A 27,704-nucleotide genomic window follows, 5' to 3' on the forward strand; every position below is an offset into this window, starting at 1 on the left:
CAGATGACAAACACTCAAAGTTAAGATTCGGCTGAAGTTTGTCTAGTGATGCACAGATATCAAGTAGTGACTGGCAAGCATAAACGGTAAGCAGAGAGAGACTGTTACAACAAACAACTAAAATACCAAACAAAACTCCAAGTAGAGACACCATGCACACTGCTGGCACCATGAATCTTGGAACTCCACAAGCAACAGTGCTAACCATGAATCCACTGTGCTGCCCTGCAATATTTTAAATGACATAAAATGTTAAACAAAATATGTGACAGGAGCAAGTAACCATCTCTTTTACAGCCAGCTAGGATCAGAGGATTCAGGTGACAAAGATGGTGACACATCAGCCAACACGAACCCACTGACTCTGCACGAGTGTGCATGACTTCTGTCTGTTGCCAAGTTCAAAAATCAATAAGTGTGAAATGTTTTGAACAAACTTCTCACGGTCTTCGTGATGTGCTCACATGCATGTGCACATAGCAGGATGTGCTGTTTGCTGAATCAATAACTCGAGGAATCAACTGTTGGTTGACTCTCTCTCTCTTTCTCTCTCTGTCTCTCTCTCTGTCTCTCCCTCCATCCCCCATGTTCTCACTGCAGGGGCTGCTTTTTCTATAAAAGCTGTGACGCTGCGAGTGAAGTTCAGTGTTTTGGGCTGTGAGCACCTTCAGGTCTTCTGAATCTGTGTTTTTGTCCACCATGATGCTGTGGTTGACCATCCAGTTCCTCTTTGCCGGGTTGGTTCTGAGTGACGCCAGTCCAATGCCTGAAGATTGTTACCAGCTGGTCAAACCCCTGTCTCTAACGGACCACTCCATGGTAACAAGTCCTACATCAAAGTCTACCCATACCTTGATATATATATTTTTTTTTCAAATCCTCTCTTCTGCACCTTAAAAGATATTGTGTTATGTGTCGACGCGGGTTGAGGAGCGGACCTGCGTCTGACAGAACCCAGCGCTAAAAATAACCAGAAAGCGGTTCCAAAACAAAACAATTTATTTTTTACCCTCTTTGGTGCATAACAATGTGTACAAACTAAACAGCATCTTTCTGGTGGAGTGACTGTTGCCACGCTCTCCAGCGCCCGTAAGGATCTAAGCCCGGCGCTCGTGGACCCACTACCACTGCCAAACACTCCCCAGGTGGACACGACAAACTGACTCTCTGTGAAGCAAAGAAGAGGTGAGGTAAGTCAGCAGTTACAACAATATCTTTCAAAAGACACACGCTATCAGCAACACATTCAGGTCTATATCTTCTTTAACTTTATGCAAATGAGCAGCTTCTCACAACAGGTGGAGGATCACTTATCCGCACGCCACAGCAGTGAGAAGCAAACTGCACAATTCTCATCTCAATTCAAGTATACTATGTAACAAAACACCAAGTTACTATCAATAATTAGTCAAACACTTAATCACCTTTAATGTGTGCTGACAGCATGTGTGTCCTCACCCTTCCTTGCTTCACAGGCTCAATGTGTCAAACCCAAGCGCGGTCCTCAGCGTCTCACAAACGAACATCACAAGGTCGAGTTCCCGGCAGTTCTGCTTGAATCACACATGACTTAAATGCAGAACACCATCTAATTATCTGCTTCAGCTGAAAGTCTTTAAGGTTGCATGTGAGCACCAGTCACAGGTGCTACACATGATGTTGATGAGGGTGAGGACTCTTCAGCCAGCACCTTCTCCACAGACAAATCAGTTTCCATGCCACCTGAAGAGCAAAGAAAAGAAAAGAACACCAAAATATCCAGCCACACCCCCCAACACACAACATATTGTGATGTTTGTTTGATTTTAATTCTAATTCTGTGACGTGTCATTTTGGAAAGAGCTAAACAAATAAATTAATGTAATTCATATTTGAGTAGAATCTGATCCAGTTTAGACAAGGAACCAGACAAAACTGATGGCACCGCGAGAAATGTAAAAACATTTTGTCACTATGAAAAGCTTGACATGTCAACTCAAATTTTGGAAAAATTATCACAATAAATATGTATTTATGAATAAGCAAAATGTGTGACAAAAAAAAAATCATTCCTTTTATATATTCTCATGAACTTTATTATAAAATCAGGTCGTTTTGTTAATTATGTGTGTGTGTGTGTGTGTGTGTGTGTGTGTATGTGTGTGCGCACACGCATCCACACATGTTGTCATGCAACAGATGGCACAACTTCAAAGTAATAATATTTTATTTATGAATTTATTTTTACAGAATTTCATAGTTGATTTTCTATTTATACATAAATGAGAAAAAATACAAAATTTTAAAATATCAAAGCTCTATTTCATTCATAAGATTGAAATTGTTCAAATTTGATAGTTGTGAGTCATTATTTTATTGTATTTTTTTCATTTTAGAACTAAAGCCCCTTTCACACTTGGCTTGCATACAGTTGTGCATGGAGTACACTGGAGAATTCCACAGTTTTGGCGTAGCCCCTGTGTAGGCTGTTGTGTGATTGCATTCCTAGTCTTGCTTTCAGTTGCTTACTTCCACGTATGTAGCCCCTCACGCTCCACTCCTGCTTATTTTGTTTTTTTTGTAGAAATACGCTCCATTCTCAAAACAGTCCATGAATGGGTCTCACTTTGTATGCAGGGAGAGAGAGAGAGAGAGAGAGAGAGAGAGAGAGAGAGAGAGAGAGAGGGAGAGAGAGAGAGAGAGAGAGAGAGAGAGAGAGAGAGAGAGAAAGCCCTTGCGTGCAGAGGGGTGATGCTGCACACTGACACGTAGATAGGAGTCAAAATACATTATTTCCAGGAGTTAATGGACTTTATTAACATGCCACAATCATGAGAGAACTTAAGAAGCTGAAAGGGCTGAGGATTTCCAACTGGCAATCATGCATTCTGTGCATGACAAAAGAACAGTGGACATCTCACTGGCCATCCATCCGTGAGGCGTTAACCTGGACGTGGAAATGTCCACTCTCTGGCAATCAGTCCATGGGCAGGAGTTAATGGACTTTATTTAACTTGCCTCAATCTTTCCGAAACTGGAGGAAGTGAAAGCAAAAAGAGGAGATGCATCAGGCGGTCATGGGTGAAATCCATCCATGTGAAGGTAACGGTGGACAGAGGACGTGTACTCTCACTAGCAGTCTGTCCATGCGTAGTGGATGTGGACATGTCCTCTGATTGTTGAAACTTGACTCACCTCTTCTTCTTCTGTGGTTTTGAACCTTCACTGCCAGCAAAGTCCAGCAGGGTGAATAAAATCTGTCATTTCAAGTATGTACTGATTAAAGGATTTGTCACCCTGGTGTGTAGAATTGCAGAGGCTTGGTGCACATTAGCGCAGTGTTGTTTAGAATCAGTTATAGTGTGTATTCTAGACCTGCTTAAGAACTCCATAATTTTTATGTCCAGTGCTCTACGCTGAAAAAAAATAAAAAATAAACATGTTTATTAAGTGTTTGTGTCAACCTCACATAGCCCTCAGCATACTTCTGCGATGCGTAGGGGCGTAGCAAAAACTTGGCGTAGAGCTGCTTAAACTCGGCACAGAGCTGCTTATTTGGCATAGTCAGTATGCCACAATACGCAACTCATAGGTGGCCCCAGTGTGAAAGGGGCTTTATAGATGAGGTATTAACTGTGTGTTTGCATTTGTGTGTCCAGCTCAGTGGTACATGGTATTTCATCGAAGGATTCACTGATCATGAACCATTCAAATCCAGGCTGAAGGTGCTCGAAACGACCAGGGTCAAAATGGTTCTAAAACCCAACAATGCAGATGTACTACAAGTCTTTGAAGAGGACAAATTGTGAGTGTGTTGAAACAAGAACCTCTCTCTGAGTTATCTAATCACAAAGGAACTGAAATGAACATTTTACTCTTGACTCACACAGTAAATGTAAATGGACTGCATTTATATACTGCTTTTCCATCTGCATCAGATGCTCAAAGCGCTTTTCACACTAATTCCTCACATTGACCCCGATACACACCGGGAGCAACAAGGGGATTATTGACCTTGCCCAAGGGCCCTTAGTGATTTTCCGATCAGGCTGGGATTTGAACAGAGGATTCTCTGGTCTCAAGCCCAACGCCTTAACCACGAGAGCATCACCTCCCATCACCTCACTTGCATAGTAGAAGCATTTAGTGATCAGAACAAACCTATGTGTGTGATCACATTTAAATCTTCCCATCAAGGTTTTAAAAAGACTGAGGCAGAGTACGAGCAGTTTTATTCATCTCTCCATCCATCCTGTCCAGTGTATTTTAATATGTCTTCTTTTTCCTTTAGGTCACATTATATACTTATAAAACCCAAATCAACTTCTACACTCTAAAACATTGCAGCCTCGTTTAGTTATGTCCACTTGCTATCTCTCTTTAACATAAAGAGCTCTTACAAGTTTTGTATGTACTCAACTTTATGAGTTGAGTTCAGTTGCAAAGTTGAGTTCAACATCCAAAACTTGTAAGCACTCTTTATGTTAAAGAGAGGTAGCAAATGGACATAACTAAATGAGGCTGCAATGTTTTAGAGTGTACATAGACGATCAATTGTTGCATCCACCTCAGTAAAACAAGCATCCTAATAATTTGACCGAAAAATGTCAGATAAAGTTTGAAATATAGGTCAGGGTTAGGGAAGAGGGGGTTGACCATCGGCACCCAGCAGAGTGTAGACCACAAAGAGCCCATTGCTCCCCAAATGAACCTACTTAGTTAAACCTTTTGGTACATTTGATACAGGATACCAGGTTTCTTAATTTTTGTTTCCTCATCTGGTCAGGTACCAAAATAAAGGAATCCAAAAACTTCAACCTCAGTCTACCCCATGCTGGACACTGGACCAAAAAAGGGGAGTGACATCTCAGGTTCCTCCCCACACACACCCTGTACATGTACTGACCTTTTGGAGTCTTACTGTCATTCTATGTCTGTTCAGTAGGTTGTGACCTATGAGATTCCCACCCACTGTACTTATACTTCTAGGCAGGCCAACTTTCTCCCTGGAAAACCTTAGGTTTGGTCCTTCCATGAGCTGTCTTGCATGCCAGCAGTAAATGAAGTGCAGTGAATGTTCGTGTTGCTGCTTTCTCATCCACTTTTGAAGGACGGTCTTCTGGACAGCAGTGGACACCCCTACAACAGGCCCCAGTCACACAAATTTAGTTGAGCTCCCTGACTTTATGAACCAGTCCGCTCTGTCATTACCTAGAATTCCTGTATGACCAGGTACCCACACTACAACTCCATCGCTAATGTCTCCCACAGTGTTAAGTTCCTGAGCACACGAAAGCCAGTGAGTACAGAGGCCCTTTAACACCTCTTAGACATGCCTATCTGAGTAAATAAAGTGTTTAACCCCTAAAATTGAGGCTAATCTGTTGTGAAAGTGTCGTGACACGGACCCACAACAGGGGGCGTTAATGAATGGACAATGGATAAGCCAAAAGTAACAATTTAATGTTGTGAATCGCACAACGACGTACAGACAATAACAATATGGTGACTGTCAATCATACACCAGGTGACGTGTGGGCGGGCTCGATGATAGAAGACACCTGGCGAGAGAAGAGCTGGATCCCACACAGCTTCCACCACCAACGGAGCTGAAGAACACCGGAGCCGCCAAGCCCTGCGCCCCAGGTGGCTGCTGTCTTCAGCAGTCAGACCCGGTACTGCTGGCAGAGAACAGAGACAGTCCTGATGAGTGTGTGTTCGCACACTCAGTAATCCCACAGTCAGTGTTTAGTTAGGAGGGAGCACCTCCACCTCCAATCACACACTCGTGCAGCTCCTGTTTAACCACTTATCTGGTTTGGGGTGTGAGGCGAAGCCGTCGCTGATCACACCAAACGCCAATCCCACAGATAAGGACACACCACAGGAAAACGGCTGCAAAGAAGTTCAGATTATTACTTTGTAAGTCAGCAGAGAAGTTACCTGAATGGTAGCTGATTTCTCGGCAGGGAGGCCACAGATAAAGCATTTCTATTACATCCCTATTAACCCTAACCCGATCCATTTCCTCAATACATGCGTTATACATCTGTGATTGTTCATGATATATTCGCGATGCATTATGAATATATCCGTAATTCATACTGGGACATTTGTCATTTTTGGCCAATTTTGTTGCGGATGACAATGAATGCCCGTAATTTGTGTACGCAATTCATGCACAATTAATCCTCTCCCCAGTGGGCCTGGGATTTTACATAATGGTGCAAGAGTGGAAGCAAAGATTTGAAATGAAAGAAAGGCAAGTACAACAGGATTATCTGTGTACCGAGACAGGAATACAAGGAGAGATGAAAATAATTAGGCAGGGTGAGATGTAAACAGACACAACAGAACGTCTAATTGAACTCAAGCTTGATGAGGATCTTTTAACCATTAAATGTATTTTTGAATGTTAGCTACCCAGTAATAAAACATCAAATTAGGTAAAGACAGACCTCCACTAAGCTGACATTTTGTAGTTATCATTTACATACTCTTGGAGTTGTACCTCCCCATACAAATTAGGAAATCATTTGACTGATAGATTTTAAAAAGATTTTGGGTAAGAAAAAGAGAAACACTGACATACAGTGCATCCGAAAAGCAATCAGAGCACTTCACATTTTCAACATTTTCTTAGTGTTTTTCCCCTTCTTTCCACCTTTTCCCTTCCTCACCCGCTCTCTTCTCTTATTGTTATTATTTTATTGTGAATTATTGTGCTCGATGAACAAAGATAAACCTGAATGATCAATCAATCAATTTCAATCAATTTTTTTATATAGCGCCAAATCACAACAAACAGTTGCCCCAAGGCGCTTTATATTGTAAGGCAAGGCCATACAATAATTATGTAAAACCCCAACGGTCAAAACGACCCCCTGTGAGCAAGCACTTGGCTACAGTGGGAAGGAAAAACTCCCTTTTAACAGGAAGAAACCTCCAGCAGAACCAGGCTCAGGGAGGGGCAGTCTTCTGCTGGGACTGGTTGGGGCTGAGGGAGAGAACCAGGAAAAAGACATGCTGTGGAGGGGAGCAGAGATCGATCACTAATGATTAAATGCAGAGTGGTGCATACAGAGCAAAAAGAGAAAGAAACAATGCATCATGGGAACCCCCCAGCAGTCTACGTCTATAGCAGCATAACTAAGGGATGGTTCAGGGTCACCTGATCCAGCCCTAACTATAAGCTTTAGCAAAAAGGAAAGTTTTAAGCCTAATCTTAAAAGTAGAGAGGGTGTCTGTCTCCCTGATCTGAATTGGGAGCTGGTTCCACAGGAGAGGAGCCTGAAAGCTGAAGGCTCTGCCTCCCATTCTACTCTTACAAACCCTAGGAACTACAAGTAAGCCTGCAGTCTGAGAGCGAAGCGCTCTATTGGGGTGATATGGTTCTACGAGGTCCCTAAGATAAGATGGGACCTGATTATTCAAAACCTTATAAGTAAGAAGAAGAATTTTAAATTCTATTCTAGAATTAACAGGAAGCCAATGAAGAGAGGCCAATATGGGTGAGATATGCTCTCTCCTTCTAGTCCCCGTCAGTACTCTAGCTACAGCATTTTGAATTAACTGAAGGCTTTTTAGGGAACTTTTAGGACAACCTGATAATAATGAATTACAATAGTCCAGCCTAGAGGAAATAAATGCATGAATTAGTTTTTCAGCATCACTCTGAGACAAGACCTTTCTGATTTTAGAGATATTGCGTAAATGCAAAAAAGCAGTCCTACATATTTGTTTAATATGTGCTTTGAATGACATATCCTGATCAAAAATGACTCCAAGATTTCTCACAGTATTACTAGAGGTTGAGCTTTGAGTTGAGTTGAGTCAGAGCTTTCTCATATCGTGCCCCTGTTCTGTGGAATGATCTCCCTGCATCAGTAAAACAGTCAGATTCGGTTGAGACTTTCAAGTCCAAACTTAAGATGCACTTTAGCAATACTAGCATACTGGCATAGTATGTTACAATGCTTTTTACTCATTTAATTCATTTTTTTTTTTTGTAAACAGAGTGGGCCATGGCCTCAACTTTATCCAATTTCTGGGTCGTTTAATGAAGCTTAGTTCTACTGGCCGACGATCACCTTAGTATTCCTTTTGTTTTTCTTGTTGCTTAATACTGACAAATTATACTGTACAACCCCTGGCAAAAATTATGGAATCACTGGCCTCGGAGGATGTTCATTCAGTTGTTTAATTTTGTAGAAAAAAGCAGATCACAGACATGACACAAAACTAAAGTCATTTCAAATGGCAACTTTCTGGCTTTAAGAAACACTATATGAAATCAGGAAAAAAAATTATGGCAGTCAGTAATGGTTACTTTTTTAGACCAAGCAGAGGGAAAAGATATGGAATCACTCAATTCTGAGGAAAAAATTATGGAATCATGAAAAACAAAAGAACGCTCCAACACATCACTAGTATTTTGTTGCACCACCTCTGGCTTTTATAACAGCTTGCAGTCTCTGAGGCATGGACTTAATGAGTGACAAACAGTACTCTTCATCAATCTGGCTCCAACTTTCTCTGATTGCTATTGCCAGATCAGCTTTGCAGGTTGGAGCCTTGTCATGGACCATTTTCTTCAACTTCCACCAAAGATTTTCAATTGGATTAAGATCCGGACTATTTGCAGGCCATGACATTGACCCTATGTGTCTTTTTGCAAGGAATGTTTTCACAGTTTTTGCTCTATGGCAAGATGCATTATCATCTTGAAAAATGATTTCATCATCCCCAAACATCCTTTCAGTTAATGGGATAAGAAAAGTGTCCAAAATATCAATGTAAACTTGTGCATTTACTGATGATGTAATGACAGCCATCTCCCCAGTGCCTTTACCTGACATGCAGCCCCATATCATCAATGACTGTGGAAATTTACATGTTCTCTTCAGGCAGTCATCTTTATAAATGTCATTGGAACGGCACCAAACAAAAGTTCCAGCATCATCACCTTGCCCAATGCAGATTCGAGATTCATCACTGAATATGACTTTCATCCAGTCATCCACAGTCCACGATTGCTTTTCCTTAGCCCACTGTAACCTTGTTTTTTTCTGTTTAGGTGGTAATGATGGCTTTCGTTTAGCTTTTCTGTATGTAAATCCCATTTCCTTTAGGTGGTTTGTTACAGTTCAGTCACAGACGTTGACTCCAGTTTCCTCCCATTCATTCCTCGTTTGTTTTGTTGTGCATTTTTGATTTTTGAGACATATTGCTTTAAGTTTTCTGTCTTGATGCTTTGATGTCTTCCATGGTCTACCAGTATGTTTGCCTTTAACAACCTTCCCATAGTTTAGACACAGCTGACTGTGAACAACCAACATCTTTTGCAACATTGCGTGATGATTTACCCTCTTTTAAGAGTTTGATAATCCTCTCCTTTGTTTCAATTGACATCTCTTGTGTTGGAGCCATGATTCATGTCAGTCCACTTGATGCAACAGCTCTCCAAGGTGTGATCACTCCTTTTTAGATGCAGACTAATGAGCAGATCTAATTTGATGCAGGTGTTAGTTTTGGGGATGAAAATTTACAGGGTGATTCCATAATTTATTCCTCAGAACTGAGTGAGTCCATATTTTTTTCCCTCTTCTTGGTCTAAAAAAGTAACCGTTACTGACTGCCACAATTTTTTTTTTCTTGATTTCTTATAGTGTTTCTTAAAGCCAGAGAGTTGCCATTTGAAATGACTTTAGTTTTGTGTCATGTCTGTGATCTGCTTTTTTTCTACAAAATTAAACAACTGAATGAACATCCTCCGAGGCCGGTGATTCCAATATATTCCAATTATTGCCATGGATTGTATTTCTTGTCTTTCTGATGTCTGTCGGATTCTGTTTTTTTTTTCTCTCTCTCTCTCTGGTTGAGGTGTGGCTCCATCCACAGATGGGTGTGGTGTCTGTTTCTGTAACCCTCCTGTCCTGTGCACAAACAACATTTTCTGTATATTCGTGTTGTAAATTGTTTTGTAAATCATATCGGTAGCATGGCCCAAGCAAAGGGTCACCCCTTTGAGTCTGGTCTGCTTGAGGTTTCTTCCTCAAATCAACAGGGGGAGTTTTTCCTGACCACTATCACCTGTGTGCTTGCTCTGGGGGTTGGTAAGGTTAGACCTTACTTGTGTGAAATGCCTTGAGGCAACTTTGTTGTGATTTGGCACTATATAAATGAAAATAAGTTGAAAAAATGATATTATGGGGTGGGTGTGGGAGAACTGATTAAAAAGTCTTAATTATGAGAAGGCACTGAATGCAAAACAAAGTGTCTCATCTCAGTCTGAGCCACAAAACAGCAAAAACAGCAATGGTCACAATCAGTCCACTTTACAGGTAACAGTGCAGATAGCAGTTATTGAAAAAAAAAAAAAAACTAGTGTTTGTACAGGTCCTGCATAAACTTCTTGGCATCTGATGAAGACTGCAGCCACTTATTATTCATGCTTTTGTGTCAACACGTTTAGACTATTGTAACAGTTTGATTTTCATGTCTAAACAAGAAGGAGTTGCGTCGACTGCAGTTGGTACAGAACTCTGCAGCAAGAATTCTGACACAAGCTAACAGAAGGACTCATATTTCCCCAATTTTAAAGGAACTTCACTGGCTGCCAGTGTCCTTCAGGATCAATTTTAAAATTTTGGTTTTAACTTTTAGAGCTCTACATGGCCAGGCGCCTCCCTGTATCTGTGACCTCATCCAGCCTTATGCCCCTGCCAGGGCTTTGAGGTCTGTGGACCAAAATCTGTTGATGGTTCCTTGCACCCATTTTGCAACCAGAGGAGAGTGATCCTTCCAGGCTGTTGCTCCCAGGCTTTGGAATGGTCTCCTGCTCTCTCTGCGCTCACTGGACTCTGTCGATACTTTTAAAAGCCAACTTAAGACTTTCTTTTTTACTCAAGCGTTTGCTTAGTTTTTAGGCTGCTCTGTGATCCTATGTTATGTTTTATGTTTTTATGTCTCGGCCATTGTCTGATGTTTTGTGTGGTGTACTCTGCTTTTATGTTGTGAAGCACCTTGTGGCTCTTGTCTGTGAAAGGTGCTATATAAATAAAATTTACTTACTTACTTACTTACACTTTCTCTCCCCTGTCGGCAAAGTAATATACAGTTTGGCTTGATAACAGAGTGCAGGACAGATTCCCTGCTTGTTGAGTTCCAACATGGAGCTCTTGAATTCCAGGTGCTGTCTCACCACTTTGGGGTTGTAATCTTTGTAGAGCTGAATCTTATGTCAATTGCTGGTCAGGTCACTCCTCTTATATGCCTCCCGAATAACCAGTTCTTTCATTTAGAAGCAATGAAAATGCAGATTAACTGGTCGGGGTTTTCTACCAGGAGCTGGTTTCAGAGCTAAGCTCTGGTTCACCCTGTCCAATTTTGGCAGGGAAGTGAGCACCTACATTCCAGAAACATTGATGAGGAGTTGGGAGAAAAAAAAATGGAAGGGCGTAGACCCTGAATAGCTTCAGGTAAACTTTCAGTCGGAGCATTCTGCCATCTGCTTCATCCCTCCAAGTCTTCCATGTTTCATTTTAACCTGTCTATGTCTCTTTGGAGTGCTGAGCATTTGGCCTTCAGCTGGTTCAAACAGTGATCAATGTGTGCAGGTTCAAGGGAACCATGGTCACAAACTGCACAGTGGACACTGTCCAACTTGGACGATAAAATTTCAATGGAAGGCTTAAAGTCTACAAACAGCACAGCTCTGTGGTCTTCCAGCAGAAGGCTAATACACTCAACAAAAATATAAACGCAACACTTTTGGTTTTGCTCCCATTTTGTATGAGATGAACTCAAAGATCTAAAACTTTTTCCACATACACAATATCACCATTTCCCTCAAATATTGTTCACAAACCAGTCTAAATCTGTGATAGTGAGCACTTCTCCTTTGCTGAGATAATCCATCCCACCTCACAGGTGTGCCATATCAAGATGCTGATTAGACACCAGGATTAGTGCACAGGTGTGCCTTAGACTGTCCACAACAAAAGGCCACTCTGAAAGGTGCAGTTTTATCACACAGCACAATGCCACAGATGTCGTAAGATTTGAGGGAGCGTGCAATTGGCATGCTGACAGCAGGAATGTCAACCAGAGCTGTTGCTCTTGTATTGAATGTTCATTTCTCTACCATAAGTCGTCTCCAAAGGCGTTTCAGAGAATTTGGCAGTACATCCAACCAGCCTCACAACCGCAGACCACGTGTAACCACACCAGCCCAGGACCTCCACATCCAGCATGTTCACCTCCAAGATCGTCTGAGACCAGCCACTCGGACAGCTGCTGAAACAATCGGTTTGCATAACCAAAGAATTTCTGCACAAACTGTCAGAAACCATCTCAGGGAAGCTCATCTGCATGCTCGTCGTCCTCATCGGGGTCTCGACCTGACTCCAGTTCGTCGTAACCAACTGGAGTGGGCAAATGCTCACATTCGCTGGCGTTTGGCACGTTGGAGAGGTGTTCTCTTCACGGATGAATCCCGGTTCACACTGTTCAGGGCAGATGGCAGACAGCGTGTGTGGTGTCGTGTGGATGAGCAGTTTTCTGATGTCAATGTTGTGGATCGAGTGGCCCATGGTGGCGGTGGGGTTATGGTATGGGCAGGTGTCTGTTATGGATGAAGAACACAGGTGCATTTTATTGATGGCATTTTGAATGCACAGAGATACCGTGACGAGATCCTGAGGCCCATTGTTGTGCCATACATCCAAGAACATCACCTCATGTTGCAGCAGGATAATGCACGGCCCCATTTTGCAAGGATCTGTACACAATTCTTGCAAGCTGAAAATGTCCCAGTTCTTGCATGGCCGGCATACTCACCGGACATGTCACCCATTGAGCATGTTTGGGATGCTCTGGACCGGCGTATACGACAGCGTGTACCAGTTCCTGCCAATGTCCAGCAACTTCGCACAGCCATTGAAGAAGAGTGGACCAACATTCCACAGGCCACAATTGACAACCTGATCAACTCTATGCGAAGGAGATGTGTTGCACTGCATGAGGCAAATGGTGGTCACACCAGATACTGACTGGTATCCCCCCCCAATAAAACAAAACTGCACCTTTCAGAGTGGCCTTTTATTGTGGGCAGTCTAAGGCACACCTGTGCACTAATCATGGTGTCTAATCAGCATCTTGGTATGGCACACCTGTGAGGTGGGATGGATTATCTCAGCAAAGGAGAAGTGCTCACTATCACAGATTTAGACTGGTTTGTGAACAATATTTGAGGGAAATGGTGATATTGTGTATGTGGAAAAAGTTTTAGATCTTTGAGTTCATCTCATACAAAATGGGAGCAAAACCAAAAGTGTTGCGTTTATATTTTTGTTGAGTGTATCTGCCATAGTTACAGGTGCAGCAAGTGGTGAAGTTAATCTGTCTCGTTTTGACTTGCTTTTAGACTTTGACTTTTGCAAGTGATCGGAAAGTGGAAATGAAGCTGGGATTCCAGACAAGGAAAAAAATTGAACAGTGCAATGGAGTGAGCCAAAGGTGTGCCTACTTGCAAACCAGCCCAGTGTCACATTTTTTTTTTCATGCTCCGTCACGAAATGATTCAAATTTTTGTGACTTTTTTAAATTCACTATTACTAACCCTACTCCTTCCCCTAACCCTAACCATAACCACCCCAACCCCGCCCCCCCCCACCCCCGCTTCAATTTTAATTTCGAACAGCCATCATGGAATTTATTATAATTCATTTGTCCTGCCGTTACGAAAATGAGACGTGTTTCATCACAATATCACAAACCAATAAATTAATGTATAATTCATGCTGCTGAATCACGACTTGGCATCAGACTGGGTTGTTTCAAACAGCATAATGGAAGTCACCTCATTATGATGGTTTCTAATGTGATTTGTGAAGCCAACAATGATTATTTGATCACAGTTTAATCCTCCACAGATTTGATTTACCATCTGGTTCTATGAACAATTCAGAACATCAACTGACCTTCATCTGTCTTTGTCTTTAAGCAATGGAATCTGCTATGGAGCAAAATTCAGTGGACCCATCAACGGTGATATTGTGACACTAACATGTAAGTTACCACATTATATGTTGCAACTTGATGTGTAGACGGGAAAAAAACAGTCAAATGTTCTCGATTTTGCCGTGTTTGATTACTGCAGTAAATATCAAAATAGAATTTTGACACTTTTGCTATGACACTCCCAAACATGTATTGGTCATTCTGAACATTTTGAATATGTTGGGAAAGTGTAGGTACACGGACCCACAACAGGGGGCGCAAATGAACGGACAATGGAGTAGGTCAAATAACAACACTTTACTGTTGTGAATGTGCACAACAAATACAACAGATTACAACAATAGACAAAAGTCAATTCACAAAGGTGTTGTGTGGGCAGGCTCGAAGATAGGAGACGCCTGTCCAAAGCAGAACCAGAACCACACGATTTCCTCCGCCACCAGACCCCGGGAATACTGGAGCCGCCAAGTCCCGAACTCCCAGGTGGCCACTGCCTCCGCGTGTCAGACCTGGTACTGCTGGCGAGGAACAAAAAGCAATTAAATGAGGGCGCGTTTGCACCCAGGAATCCGTATGGCAGGAAAGCTACCTCCACCTCTCGTTGGAAAAGTAGTCCACAATACAACGCACAAAGTTTACCAAAGAATACTGTCAAACAGTCAGCTGAGGTACGTTACCTTCCAGGTAGAACGATATCTCGGCAAAGAGGTGGAGACGTCGTCCTGCTGATATTCCCCTGCTGATCAGATGAGTGGTAACAGCTGTTGCAGGTGATGCGTGACAGCTGTCACCCTGGCTGCTCCTGTGAGGCGACTGCGCCCTCTCGTGCCTGAAGCCCGCACTTCAGGCAGCGCGCCCTCTGGTGGTGGGCCAGCAGTACCTCCTCTTCTGGCGGCCCACACAACAGAATACCTTGGAAAATCTATAGCTGCTGCAGTTTAGAACATACAGTTGTATTTGAAGTAGCACTAGGGCAGAAAAAAACAGTGTGGTCATTTTCAGGCATGTTGATGGAGATTTTAGCTCATATCCCAAGTTGTTCATTGAGTGTCATATTAGTCTAGAACAGCAGAGTTTTCCTCTCCTAAATGATGCACATATATGAAGTAGTGGGCACAGTTCTGCTAACTGCTAATTATCGAAGATAATTTTTTTCATTTTCGGATTAGTTTTTCAGATAACTTTGAAAACCATCACCAATTATCTTCCGATAAATTTTGGTTGGATAATTTTTAAATTGTTAACATTTTTGCAGGTTAAGTAAATAAAGCTTCAACATAATAACCTTTATTTGTTTGATATCAAATATTTTAGGGTTTATCTATTTTGGAGTAGATAACCAGTTCTATTCTTTGTAAACAAAGAAGAGCTGGTTTAAGAAGATACCACTCTATCTTCTGTATTCAGGTATAACTGTCTCAAGATAATTGCTCTTGACACCATACCAATTCACCCGCAATATCACCCAAGTCATCCAGAGGCATAGAGTTTTAACTTATGGTTAAAATTTTAACCAAACTAATTTTGGACACGTTATTTAAATTAATGTCATTTCTGAAGTTTTAGAAAGTGACAATATCAACTATATGTTTTAGTATTAAAGTACTGTACTAATTTTGAAGGTTTTAGTGTGGACATGCTCTGCCCAGTGCATTATGGGTAATCTCAGGACAGTCACGACAGATGAAATGCATTTGAGACGTTCTGATCAGGCTCCACAAAGAGAACAGCTTTAAACTCTTTGTATATTGTGCTTCAAACTCGCATGAATATGTTCTCTGGGTTTATAGAGGTTGCTATTGTGTTTGTTTTATGTAAAATGCTAGAAGAAGCTCAGGTTGCTTCTCCATTATTTTCAAATGGAATCACTGTGATTTACATCGCTTCCTGTTTTGTTTTACGGTCTCTACTGTCATCTACTTGCCAGTCGTGTTCATGGCAGTGTTTGCCCTAAGTACTGAGCATCTGGGCACCAGTAGATGGCAGTGTGCTATTTATTTTGTCACTGGCTATATCAGACCATTGTCGAATCACAATTTGGCGTTTTTTACAAATGCCTTTTTGTTACAAATAAAAATAAATGGCATATTTTACAAAAGCATATTAATATGTAAACACTAACACACACCTCACATTAACGTGTTGGTTTTTACAGTCAACCAAGCAGTGTCAGCGGAGGTATATTTTACCCATAATCCCTTTGGTATCTGTCTGTTTGTTACAAAACCTCAGAATTCATTCATTATTTAAAGTTAAAAGATATATGTTACATTTAAATTTGTACAAATAGCAGAATTGACATTAATGGAGTTATTCTATCTGTATTAATTTTATTTATAAATCAAAAACCATAAATTAGCACTGCTTTATTTTCCAAGACCTCTGACTCACGGTAACACTGCTATTGAGTAGAGAGTGGAGCTTTGCTGCGCCTTGCAACTGTTTCACTGCTGTAAGCTATGTCAACCGGAGCTTACAGCAGTGGGCAGAGTGCAGAAAGACAGAAGTACTGACTCACTGTTTGGGTCTGTAGGCACTTTTAATGCTACCAGAAAGTACTGTGGTGTTAAAACTCAAAATCAGCTTGTTTGTAGTTGTAAGTGTACTGGAGACAATCCATCCATCCATTTTCTTCCGCTTTATCCGGAGTCAGGTCGCGGGGGAAGCAGCTCAAGCAAAGCTGCCAAAACCTCCCAATCCACACACACCTCCTCCAGCTCCTCCGGGGGAACCCCAAGGCGTTCCCAAGCCAGCCGAGAGATGTAGTCCCTCCAGCGTGTCCTGGGTCTTCCCCGGGGCCTCCTCCCAATGGGACGTGCCCGGAACACCTCTCTAGCGAGGCATCTGGAAAAGATGCCCGAGCCACCTCAACTGACTCCTTTCAATGTGGAGGACCAGCGGCTCGACTCCGAGCTCCTCCAGAGTGACCGAGCTCCTCACCCTATCTCTAAGGGAGCGCCCAGCCATCCTGCGGAGGAAACTCATCTCGGCCGCTTGTACTCGCGACCTCGTTCTTTCGGTCATGAGCCAAATCTCATGACCATAGGTGAGGATCGGAATGTAGATCGATCGGTAAATCGAGAGCTTTGCCCCCCTACTCAGCTCTCTCTTCACCACGACGGTCCGATACAGCGACCGCATCACTGCAGATGCTGCACCGATCCATCTATCGATCACACGCCATCCGTCCCTCACTCGTGAACAAGACCCCGAGATACTTAAACTCCTCCACTTGAGGCAAGGACACTCCACCGATGGCCTCGGATTTGGACGTGCTGATCTTCATCCCGGACGCTTCACACTCGGCTGCAAACCGCCCCAGTGCACGCTGAAGGTCCTGATTTGATGATAAATACTGAACGTTATTGCTTAACTGTAGCTTCTGATAAATTTTTGGGTGGTTTATCAGTTTAGCTTTATAAAAGATAACTTTTCAGTTAGCTGATTATCTGTTACTGAAGCTAACGTTTTGGTTTGCTGTGCCCACCACTGCATCAATGTGTCCAGTAGGTCTTCAGCAATTTTCAGAGAAAACCAGGTCCACATGTTGCACAAGACAGGAGAGACGTTCATCTTCTGTTGACTGTTGTTCTGGACAAATCTGATGGTCCAGAAAGAGAATAGGATGGAGATGGATACGTGGGTTAGAGAAGGACACACAGCAGCTAGAATATTAATTTTTTTCTCACTTTCTTTCAGTTTCAGCCACAGTATTCTTTTTTCCCAGGTTACAATAACACCTTTTGGTGGTGTCACACCTGCTTCTGGATCATTTCCAGGATTAAAGTCTTCTGTTTCATTTGGCATTTTGATATTGTCTTTTTTGTTTTGATATTAACTGTTGCTTTGTAGTTTTAATTAAACAAAACCCTATGTGTGTTTGACTCAGCTGGCACACAGACTGTTGCTGTTTGACAGTTTTCCTGCTGTTACAGAGTCACATTTTAAACTTTCATTTTGACTTTGCAGCAGGAACACACGAAATGGTTTTCCAGCTGCTGCCGACCTGCAGTGACTGTATGCTTGTCAACAGTAATATCACCTTCTTCCACTACCACCAGATCGAGAAGATGTTTGATTTTCCAACAACCGTCGGAGAAGATAAGTTCCACACCCACTCCTTTTACCTCATGGGTACGATCAAATGACTAAGAAGGAAAATAAAGTAAGTTTGACTGCATTCAGCAAATTCTTGAAGCTTTTTGTTTGTTTGTTTCTTTGCAGCAAAAAAGGCGTCTGTGAAGGAGGAGGACCTGCAACAATTCAGGAAGCAGGCGGCCTGTGTCGGCTTCTCTGGAGACCCAGACTATCACTACGACCCCAGTAAAGGTGCTTCAGCTTTAAGTTTGAACCAATCATATAGATTAAGCTCCACACATTTTTCTCAAGGACTGCGAAACTATTCAGCTTTTTATTATTATTTAATTATTTTTTTACCTTTTTTCCACAGAGTTCTGTGCTGAAGGTGAAGGCCGACAGATGATGTACTGATCATAAAGCCCCCAGGTGTCATGAGAAAGTCATTCTCCAAAAATAAAAATGACACAGTAAAAACATCAAATGTCTCTTGTGTCACTTCTTTGGACAATCAGCACATTGGTTGACATAGTGATTTGAACAGTGGGATCCGGGTCCATTTTCAGATCGCAGGTAAATTCCCAACTGGCACTTTGAGGTGGAGAGACGTGTCAACTTTCCATTTTCTGCAACTGATTATATTTTTGCATGACACAATCTTTGAGGGGAGGGGGAAACATTTCCATCAAAAAGTGGTTTTCCAGTAATATCCTGAGAATTTTTTTTTTTTTTTTTTTAAGTTCCTGAAACATTAAAAATGGTGTGTTGTGTTTTTTGTCTACAGAGATCCTTCCACAGTTAACCCTCTCGAGTCCTGGGTATAATTGAGCATTTTGGCTACTTTTGGTTTTACCTTCATAATTTACCTTACAAAACTGTTTACCTGGCTTTGTTTTTTGTTTTGTTTTTTTCAGAACAACCTCACCTGGGTGACTTTACAGTTTTTTCTTTCATTCTGATGTAGAGCATTAAAACAGTAAACCTAAAGTCATCCCAAATCTTAAAATTTGAATCAGAATTTTTTTTTTATTGTGAAAGCCAGAAACATGTTTAACAAACAATTTTTATAACTTAGAATGCAAATATAAATTGTAAATTTCAAAAACATGTAACATGTAGTATAAGCAAAGTTATATATATAAAAAAATTCACATTAAAATGTAAGAAATGCTTCAAGCATTTTTTTGTGGCTATTTTACATACTTTTGGTTTTACCTTCATAATTTACCTTACAAAACTGTTTACCTGGCCTTGTTTTTATTCAGCACAACCTCACTTGGGTGACTTTACAGTTTTTTCTTTCATTCTGATGTAGAGCATTAAAACAGTAAACCTAAAGTCACCCCAAATCTTAAAATTTGAATCAGAATTTTTTTTTTTTTTTATTGTGAAAGCCAGAAACATGTTTAACAAACAATTTTTATAACTTAGAATGCAAATATAAATTGTAAATTTCAAAAACATGTAAAATGTAGTATAAGCAAAGTTATATATATATATATATATATATATATATATATATATATATATATATATATATATATATATATATATATATATATATATATATATATATAAATTCACATTAAAATGTAAGAAATGCTTCAAGCATTTTTTGTGGCTATTTTACATACTTTTGGTTTTACCTTCATAATTTACCTTACAAAACTGTTTACCTGGCCTTGTTTTTATTCAGCACAACCTCACTTGGGTGACTTTACAGTTTTTTCTTTCATTCTGATGTAGAGCATTAAAACAGTAATCCTAAATTCACCCCAAATCTTAAAATTTGAATTGGAAGAAAGGTTTTTTCTTTTTTATTGTGAAAACCAGAAACATGTTTAACAAACCATTTTTATAACTTAGAATGCAAATATAAATTGTAAATTTCAAAAACATGTGAAATGTAGTATAAGCAAAGCTATATACACAAATTCACATTAAAATCTAAGAAATGCTTCAAGCATTTTTTGTGGCTATTCACATACTTTTGGTTTTACCTTCATAATTTACCTTACAAAACTGTTTACCTGGGCTTCTTTTTGTTCAGCACAACCTCACTTGGGTGACTTTACAGTTTTTTCTTTCATTCTGATGTTGAGCATTAAAACAGTAATCCTAAATTCACCCCAAATCTTAAAATTTGAATCGTAAAAAAGTTTTTTCTTTTTTATTGTGAAAACCAGAAACATGTTTAACAAACCATTTTATAACTTAAAATGCAAATATAAATTGTAAATTTCAAAAACATGTAAAATGTAGCATAAGCAAAGTTATATACAAAAATTCACATTAAAATGTAAGAAATGCTTCAAGCATTTTTTTGTGGCTATTCACATACTTTTGGTTTTACCTTCATAATTTACCTTACAAAACTGTTTACCTGGCCTTCTTTTTGTTCAGCACAACCTCACTTGGGTGACTTTACAGTTTTTTTTTCTTTCATTCTGATGTTGAGCATTAAAACAGTAATCCTAAATTCACCCCAAATCTTAAAATTTGAATCGTAAAAAAGTTTTTTCTTTTTTATTGTGAAAACCAGAAACATGTTTAACAAACCATTTTATAACTTAAAATGCAAATCTAAATTGTAAATTTCAAAAACATGTAAAATGTAGCATAAGCAAAGTTATATACAAAAATTCATATTAAAATGTAAGAAATGTTTCAAGCATTTTTGTGGCTATTTACATGCAATAAGATGCCACACAAATTGTATTTGTACTACAATACATAAATAAATAAAAAATAATACAGTTTTTATTGATTGCTTTAACCTGTTTGAAGAAACTGGTAACCTCTCAGTCCTCATCATCACTCTCTCAGCAGAGCAAAAAACACCTCTTGCAAATGAGTTAACCCATTGTCACTGGTTTGACACAATTCCCCCACCCTTTTGCAAATCAGTTAACGCAGATGTCATTCAAGCAGTCCAAACTTCATTGCTTTAGCTGTGGTAACCAAACAGAAACCATATATTCCCATCTCTTAGAAACCTCTTGACCGGCATGAAATCACTGGAGCACCTGTTTGACACTGCTTCACACAACTTTTCAATTTGCAGTCAGTCTGCAGGTTCAAAAGGTGCCACGTTGTGTGTTGTAACTTGCAAGCATGGATGGTCTAAGGCACATGAGAGTGAGAGGTAGAGGGCTCGGGGGAAGACAAGTCCGAGGAAGAGGAGTCCGTGTGCGAGGTGGGGGTGTAGCTGGAAGGGCTCAAGTCACAGATGAAATTCGGGCAACTGTGATTGATCATGTGGTAAATCATGGTCTTTCACATAGAGAGGCTGGACAAGGAGTCCAACCTGTTCTCAATAGAAACACGGTTGCATCCATTGTCAGAGTTTTTCGACTGGAGAACAGGTAATGTTGCTCATACAGTATATACAGATATATCTGTAGTGATATACAGTATGTCATGTAATTTTATTCCACATGTCATGTATTCTTTATAGAATCGAAAAGCTACCGGTCGGTGGTGGTAGACGCAGACTTTTGAATGCTGAGCAGGAGGCAGCCATTGTGAACATGGTTCTGGCAAATAATGCCATTAGGCTGCGTGAAATCAGGGCAGCAGTGATTGCAGATCAGGGGGTATTTCGAAATGTAAATACTGTGAGTGAGACAACAATTGCCCATGTCCTCAGTAGGAACAACATGGCTATGAAACAGCTCTACAGAGTTCCCTTCCAGAGGAACTCTGATGCTGTGAAGGAGGCCAGATGCCAATATGTGGAGGTAAGGACACATTACAGTACTATACTGTTGTGCCTTGGCATATCATGCAGTTACTGTCAACTGGAGTTACCTTTACTGTATGTAATTGTAATTTTGCTTTTTCTTTTCTTCAGCGTATCATGGAGCTTGAAGCTGAGGGGGCACATCATATTTTCATCTATGTCGATGAAGCCGGCTTCAACCTCTGTAAAGTGAGGCGCCGTGGGAGGAACCTCATTGGGCATAGGGCCACTATTACAGTTCCAGGGCAGAGGGGCACCAACATTACTATGTGTGCTGCTATTTCTAATGATGGCGTCCTCAGCCATATTCCAGCTGTTGGCCCCTACAATAGTGAGCGCCTCATTGCATTCTTGGACACCCTGCATGACAGGCTCATCCCGCCTCAGGAAAGAGGGCTGTTGAGGCCTGGCATGCCACTGTTTGTTATCATCTGGGACAATGTGGCATTCCACCACTCTCGTGTGGTGAATGAGTGGTTTGTGGGGCACCCGAGGATGATGATGCAATTCCTTCCTCCATACTCTCCATTTTTAAATCCTATAGAGCAGGGGTAGGCAACCTGTTCCAGAAAGAGCCATGAGGGTGCAGGTTTTCTTTGCAGCCACTGACTCCACCAGGTGATTTCACTGATTAACTGATTCCATCTGCTCAAAGTGATATTAATCAGTAAAATCACCTGGTGGAGTCAGTGGCTGCAAAGAAAACCTGCACCCTCATGGCTCTTTCTGGAACAGGTTGCCTACCCGTGCTATAGAGGAATTCTTCAGTGCATGGAGATGGAAGGTATACGACCACCGCCCCTATGAGCAGATGCCCTTGCTCGATGCAATGACCGCTGCTGCCCAAGACATAGATGCAGAGGCATGCCAAGGATGGATAAGGCATGCTAGAAGATTCTTCCCTAGGTGCATCGCAAGGGAAAATATTGAGTGTGATGTAGATGAGGCCATGTGGCCTATTCATCAAGAGAGAATAGACTAGTAGAGATTTTTTTTCTTTATTGTACAGAATTATTATTTTTATTTTCCTAATGTCTTACACAGTGACGGATTTTTTTTTTCTTTCTTATTCTATATGTGGTTTCTGTTGGGATATTTCATTTGTTAGACATGGTCTAAATAAGAAAAACAAGAATGAATACTGCAATCAATAAAATTTTCATCACAGCATATCTGGATCAATTTTTTTGCAAGAAGGCAAATTTGACTACAAATGGCACTGACATGTAAACTGCTCAGTCATTACTGTAGCTCAGTCATTAGGTACAATGACCAGTAATGCAGCACTGATTCACATTGAGTGCTGCATTTTGTATTTTGATGCCCCTTGTCTAATGACTGATTGGAAGCGCTTATGCACTTGTGTGCAAGTTGTGTTGTTTGAGGGCAAAATTTGCTTTTGGTCCATAGTTTAAATGTTTTAGCAGAGTTAGAGCCTTTTGCAAGCAAAATGTGTCATTTTGACCATTGGTGCCACTGTTTAGGCCTCTGCGTTAACTGTTTTGAGAAATGTGGATTTTGAGTCGACTACTGTGTCAAAGCAATCAATAAAAACTGTAATAATTCCTGTCCAATACACATCAACAGCCAAAAACAAAAAAAAAAAAAAACTATACAGATATTCCTCCTCAATATCCAATATGCAGTTCATGCCTTTACCCTTATTTATGTTATTTAATCTTCACTCTTTCTGTCTGTCATGTAAACTACAATTTACATGGTGGAAGTGACATCACCCTGCTCTGCTGGCTCAGTAATTCCGCACCGTGTCGTGCACACTCAGACGATGGCCAGTCCTCATGTGATTGTGTCGGTACGTAATTATTAGGGGAGGTGATGGTCTAGGGGTTAAGGCGTTGGGCTTGAGACCTATTGCTCCCAGTGTATAGTGGGACCAGAAGATCCTCGGTTCAAACCCCAGCCTGACTGGAAAAGCACAAAGGGTCCTTGGGCAAGGTCCTTAATCCCCTATTGCTCACGGTGTGTAGTTGGTGCCTTCATCAGGGTGAATGTGAGGCATTACTTTTAAAGTGCTTTGAGCGTCTGATGCAGATGGAAAAGCACTATATGAATGCAGTCCATTTATATAGGGGTTGGAATTCGCCCACTGCACGAGTTGCTGCTCTAAACAGAGTGAGAAGATGTCCTCCGGCTCGGGTGCCTGACTGCAGGTAAAGAAGGAAGTCGAGGAGTGCGCAATAGACATTCCAGAAAGTGCCATGATCACCTCGGACTGCTGGAATTTTTTGCGGCTGGATGGCACTGTTCCCCGCCATAGGGACGCCATGCAGCCCTCGCTTGAAAGCAACTCAGGCTCGGATGTAAACAAAGATGGCTGTGCCCAGCAGTTCATCGTTGCCCGCTCTGCAACACCGCTGTTCTCCGGTAGAGGAAGCTGGGAAGCTTACCGAGGACAGTTGGAACTGTTAGCAGCTATGACGGGCCCACCCACACCACTCACCCCAGCTGTTCTGCCTGCGGATGTCTCACCCACATGCCTCAGTAGATCGGACGGAGGCTATCCGGGGTATCTGTCAAAGGATCTGTGTTGGTCTGGATGAATGACAGCAAGTGGAACTGTGGCAGGTTCTGTAAGAATTTAAGTACATTTTTGCACTCAGTGAAAATGAAGTAGGCCTCACACACCTGGTGGAGCACCACAATGATACTGGGGATGCACCGCCCATCAAAGTGTGACCCCACCACTTGCCTATGATTTGACAGGAGGCTGCTGATAGTGAGTTTCAAGCCATGCTGGAGGCGGGCATAATGGAGCCCTCAGATAGCCCATGATCATCGGCTGTGGTCATGGTCCCAAAAAAGAAAAGCTCAAGGTGGAGGTTATATGTAGACTATAGGGCCGTCAATAAGGTGACAAAAAAAGACTGTTACCCCCTCCCCCACACCGATGAGACCCTGGATTTGGCATCCTGCTCCTCATGGTTGTCATCGCTCGACCAGCACAGCGGGTACTGGCAAGTGCCCATCACCCAGGAATCCAGCCCAAAAGACAGGATTCAGAACCACCAGGGGACATTAGCAGTTCAAGGTTCCCAGCTTTGGACTGTGTAATGTGCCTGGGACGTTTGTGAAAGTTATGGACAATGTTCTGGCCAAGGTTCCGCGACATGAGTGTTGGTGTACTTGGATGATGTCCTCGTCCATGGGAGGTCCTTCGAGGCTGCGCTGGACTCCCTGAGGCTGGAGCTGGGGGGATTGCTGTTGCTGGATTGAAGTTGCACCTGGAGAAGTGTCATTTTATGCAGCGGGAGGTGAAGTTTCTTGGCTACAAAGTGAACAGTGAAGGCATTAGTACGCTCCAGGTGAAAATTCAGGCTATCAGGGTCTGGTCAGTCCCAGATAACCAGAAGCAGCTCAAGAGTTTTCTCAGTCTGGTCTCTTACTATCAGAGGTTCATGAAGTGTTTTTCCTGCATCGGAGTCCCCTTTTCAGACACATACAAACAAACCACATTCCAGGTCCAAATTGATCAAAATGCAGGTGGAACTGTCTATTACCCAGGAATAAATGATCATTTATAAGAAAAGGTGTTGGGTGAACAAACCATTCTGTGCTTTGTAAGTGGCTTATATCCTCCTCGACATCGCCTTTGTTGATGTTGTCAGCCCCTGACACTGCTGCTTCATCCTCATCTTCTGTTGCGTATGTCTTGAACATATACGGTTGGAGCCCCTCATTATCTTCACCATAAACAATCAATATGTCACTTACAACTTGGCTATAATTGCTCACTATGTCTTCGCTGTCCATGTCTGCCGTATTGTAAACAGATCCTCGCTTCGACACCTTTACTCGCATGTTGTCATATCCGTTGCAGCGAAAAAGGAGGTCAAGCTTGGAGATGGAAAATACATATTCTTATATGGGTGTTCTGTGTAATTTTATGGTAAAAAAAAAAGACAACATGTGGAAAAACCTTTTTTTATTTTTCAAGAATATGTAAAAACATCATGGCTTGGCAGGGACACTTTAAATACACCTAGTGATGAGCTGCAGATTGGAAACACATGTATGGAAAGATTCAGAACAGGGTGTGGCCCAAACAGAGTGTAACGCCCCCCACCAAGCTCCAAGAGATACAGACAAGAGAAATAGGGACAGATAAAGCCCAAGCAGGAAACACCCAGCCAGAGACGTCACATAGACAATACAATCCAAAATCTAATCTAAGCAAACAATAAAAACTAAACCCAAACAGCACAAAACCAGAACAAAATGAGACACAGACTTAAACTAAACATGACAGATAACCAGACAACACAGTTCATGACAAAATTCAGTGCATTCTTCCATGCCCTAATAACTATATGTGGTGCAAATTTGGTGAGAATCTGTGAAGTAGTTTTGAAGTAATTGTTCAAAGTCAATACAAAGTGAAATCTTAATCCAGAATCTGGATCGGTATCTGGCTCACCTCCAAAATTCAGTGGAGTCTTCCATGCCCGAATATGTATCTGTGGTGCAAATTTTGGTGATAATCAGCAATGTAGTTTTGATGTATTCCTTCAAAGCGTATATAAAGAGAAATCTTGATCCAGAATCCAGATTCAGATCCAGAACACCTACAAAATGTAATGGAGTCTTCCATGGCCTAGTATGTATCAGTGTTGAACATTTTGTCAAAATCCGTGCTGTACTTTTAATGTAATCTTCCTAAGAGTAATCCTTCAAAGCTTATATAAAGTGAAACTTGATCCAGAATCCAGATCGGGTTCTAACGGGTTCTTGAATGTCCTAATATGTATCTGTAGTCAAAATGTTATCAAAACACCAGTGAGAAAACAGTGATGGAAACTATGACTTCATCAGCAAACACAAACAAGTAAACTGTGATGGAAATGATGACATCATCAGCACACACCAGTAAGAAAATGATTACTGAAAAAAATGACATCATCAGCAAACATCAAAGAGCAAACCATGCAGAAACAATGAGATCATCAGCAAACACCAGTGAGAAAACAGTCTTGGAAACAGCTTCATCATCAGTAAGTGTTTGTGAGGAAACAGTGACGGAATCAAGAGAGAAATTATTATTATTATTATTTTGTTTATTATTCTTGAATGAACTGCACGAAAAACAAATTATTTCATGTGTTGGAATGGAAATATTTTAATACCTCAAAACTGATTTTCTGACACTGGTGGGAAAAACAACCCAGAATGTGTGTGAATACACCACTCTTATGTATGAAAGGAGCAGGTACAAATTTTAGATTATGTTTTAGAATTGCAAGTGAATGGAAATGATTGTATCTACATTTTTTTTTTTTTATTCATCAGAGTGTATTTTTTTTCACACTACATGTATTTTACAAAAATCATTCCTACAATTTACTGACCTTTATTTCCAGGTCAGCTCATATGGATGAGAGGTCTGTTTTATCCATTCAGATTTCTCCCTGCTGACTCCAGGGGAAAAACATTGCTTTGAGGCTTTCATTATGATTCTCTTTGCTGTTCAAACTAATAGGGGTTGTGGATTTTCATGTTCTGTGTGAGTCAGTGTCTGTGTGTCAGATCAACATAACATATTGTCCAGCAACTTGGCTGGAATCTGTTTCATTCTGATTGTATTATTTATATTTAAGCATTTTTTTTTCTTGATTTGTGGTCGTATCAGAAAATGTGACCATTGTAAGTTTTCTTGTTTCTGAATGTTAATGTTAAGAAACAAGATATTATTTATTTTAACGCTTCCTGACTGTTATCAGAAAGATTTTCCCATTTTTATTCCATCTCTTTCTCTCACTTTATCTTTCATTCACCTATTCCATATTCACAGGCACTCCCTTGTCTCTGAAAGAAGCTACACACTCATAACATTTGGTAATGACAGTTATTATTTGAGATATATACTGGG

The 27,704-nt window shown here is 41.1% G+C and overlaps 1 protein-coding gene and 1 long non-coding RNA gene across 3 annotated transcripts in view; one reads left to right on the forward strand and one right to left on the reverse strand.

Annotated features, from left to right (window-relative positions):
- Positions 1 to 641: 641 nt before the first annotated feature.
- Positions 642 to 27,704, forward strand: part of LOC117501843 — a 105,016-nt gene continuing 77,953 nt past the window's right edge. The window contains exons 1-6 of one of the 2 annotated variants that reach the window (XM_034160809.1): positions 642 to 819; positions 3,639 to 3,784; positions 13,985 to 14,049; positions 17,971 to 18,135; positions 18,226 to 18,330; positions 18,452 to 18,553. In XM_034160809.1, coding sequence (XP_034016700.1) covers positions 700 to 819; positions 3,639 to 3,784; positions 13,985 to 14,049; positions 17,971 to 18,135; positions 18,226 to 18,330; positions 18,452 to 18,492 — 642 coding nt within the window. In that variant the 5' untranslated portion in view covers positions 642 to 699 and the 3' untranslated portion in view covers positions 18,493 to 18,553. Of the gene's footprint in view, positions 820 to 3,638; positions 3,785 to 13,984; positions 14,050 to 17,970; positions 18,136 to 18,225; positions 18,331 to 18,451; positions 18,554 to 27,704 lie in introns of those variants that run through there. The other variant, XM_034160810.1, reaches the window with a different exon arrangement.
- The window catches only part of LOC117501844, a 197,568-nt gene continuing 187,849 nt past the window's right edge, over positions 17,986 to 27,704 (reverse strand). Inside the window, exons 5-6 of the long non-coding RNA XR_004558100.1 lie at positions 24,965 to 24,976; positions 17,986 to 17,996 (exon numbers count right to left, since the gene is read on the reverse strand). This is a non-coding gene — a long non-coding RNA (uncharacterized LOC117501844). The remainder of the gene's footprint in view (positions 17,997 to 24,964; positions 24,977 to 27,704) is intronic.

The sequence above is a fragment of the Thalassophryne amazonica genome, chromosome 20 (genome assembly GCF_902500255.1).
Source record: "Thalassophryne amazonica chromosome 20, fThaAma1.1, whole genome shotgun sequence".
NCBI classification, from domain to species: domain Eukaryota; kingdom Metazoa; phylum Chordata; class Actinopteri; order Batrachoidiformes; family Batrachoididae; genus Thalassophryne; species Thalassophryne amazonica.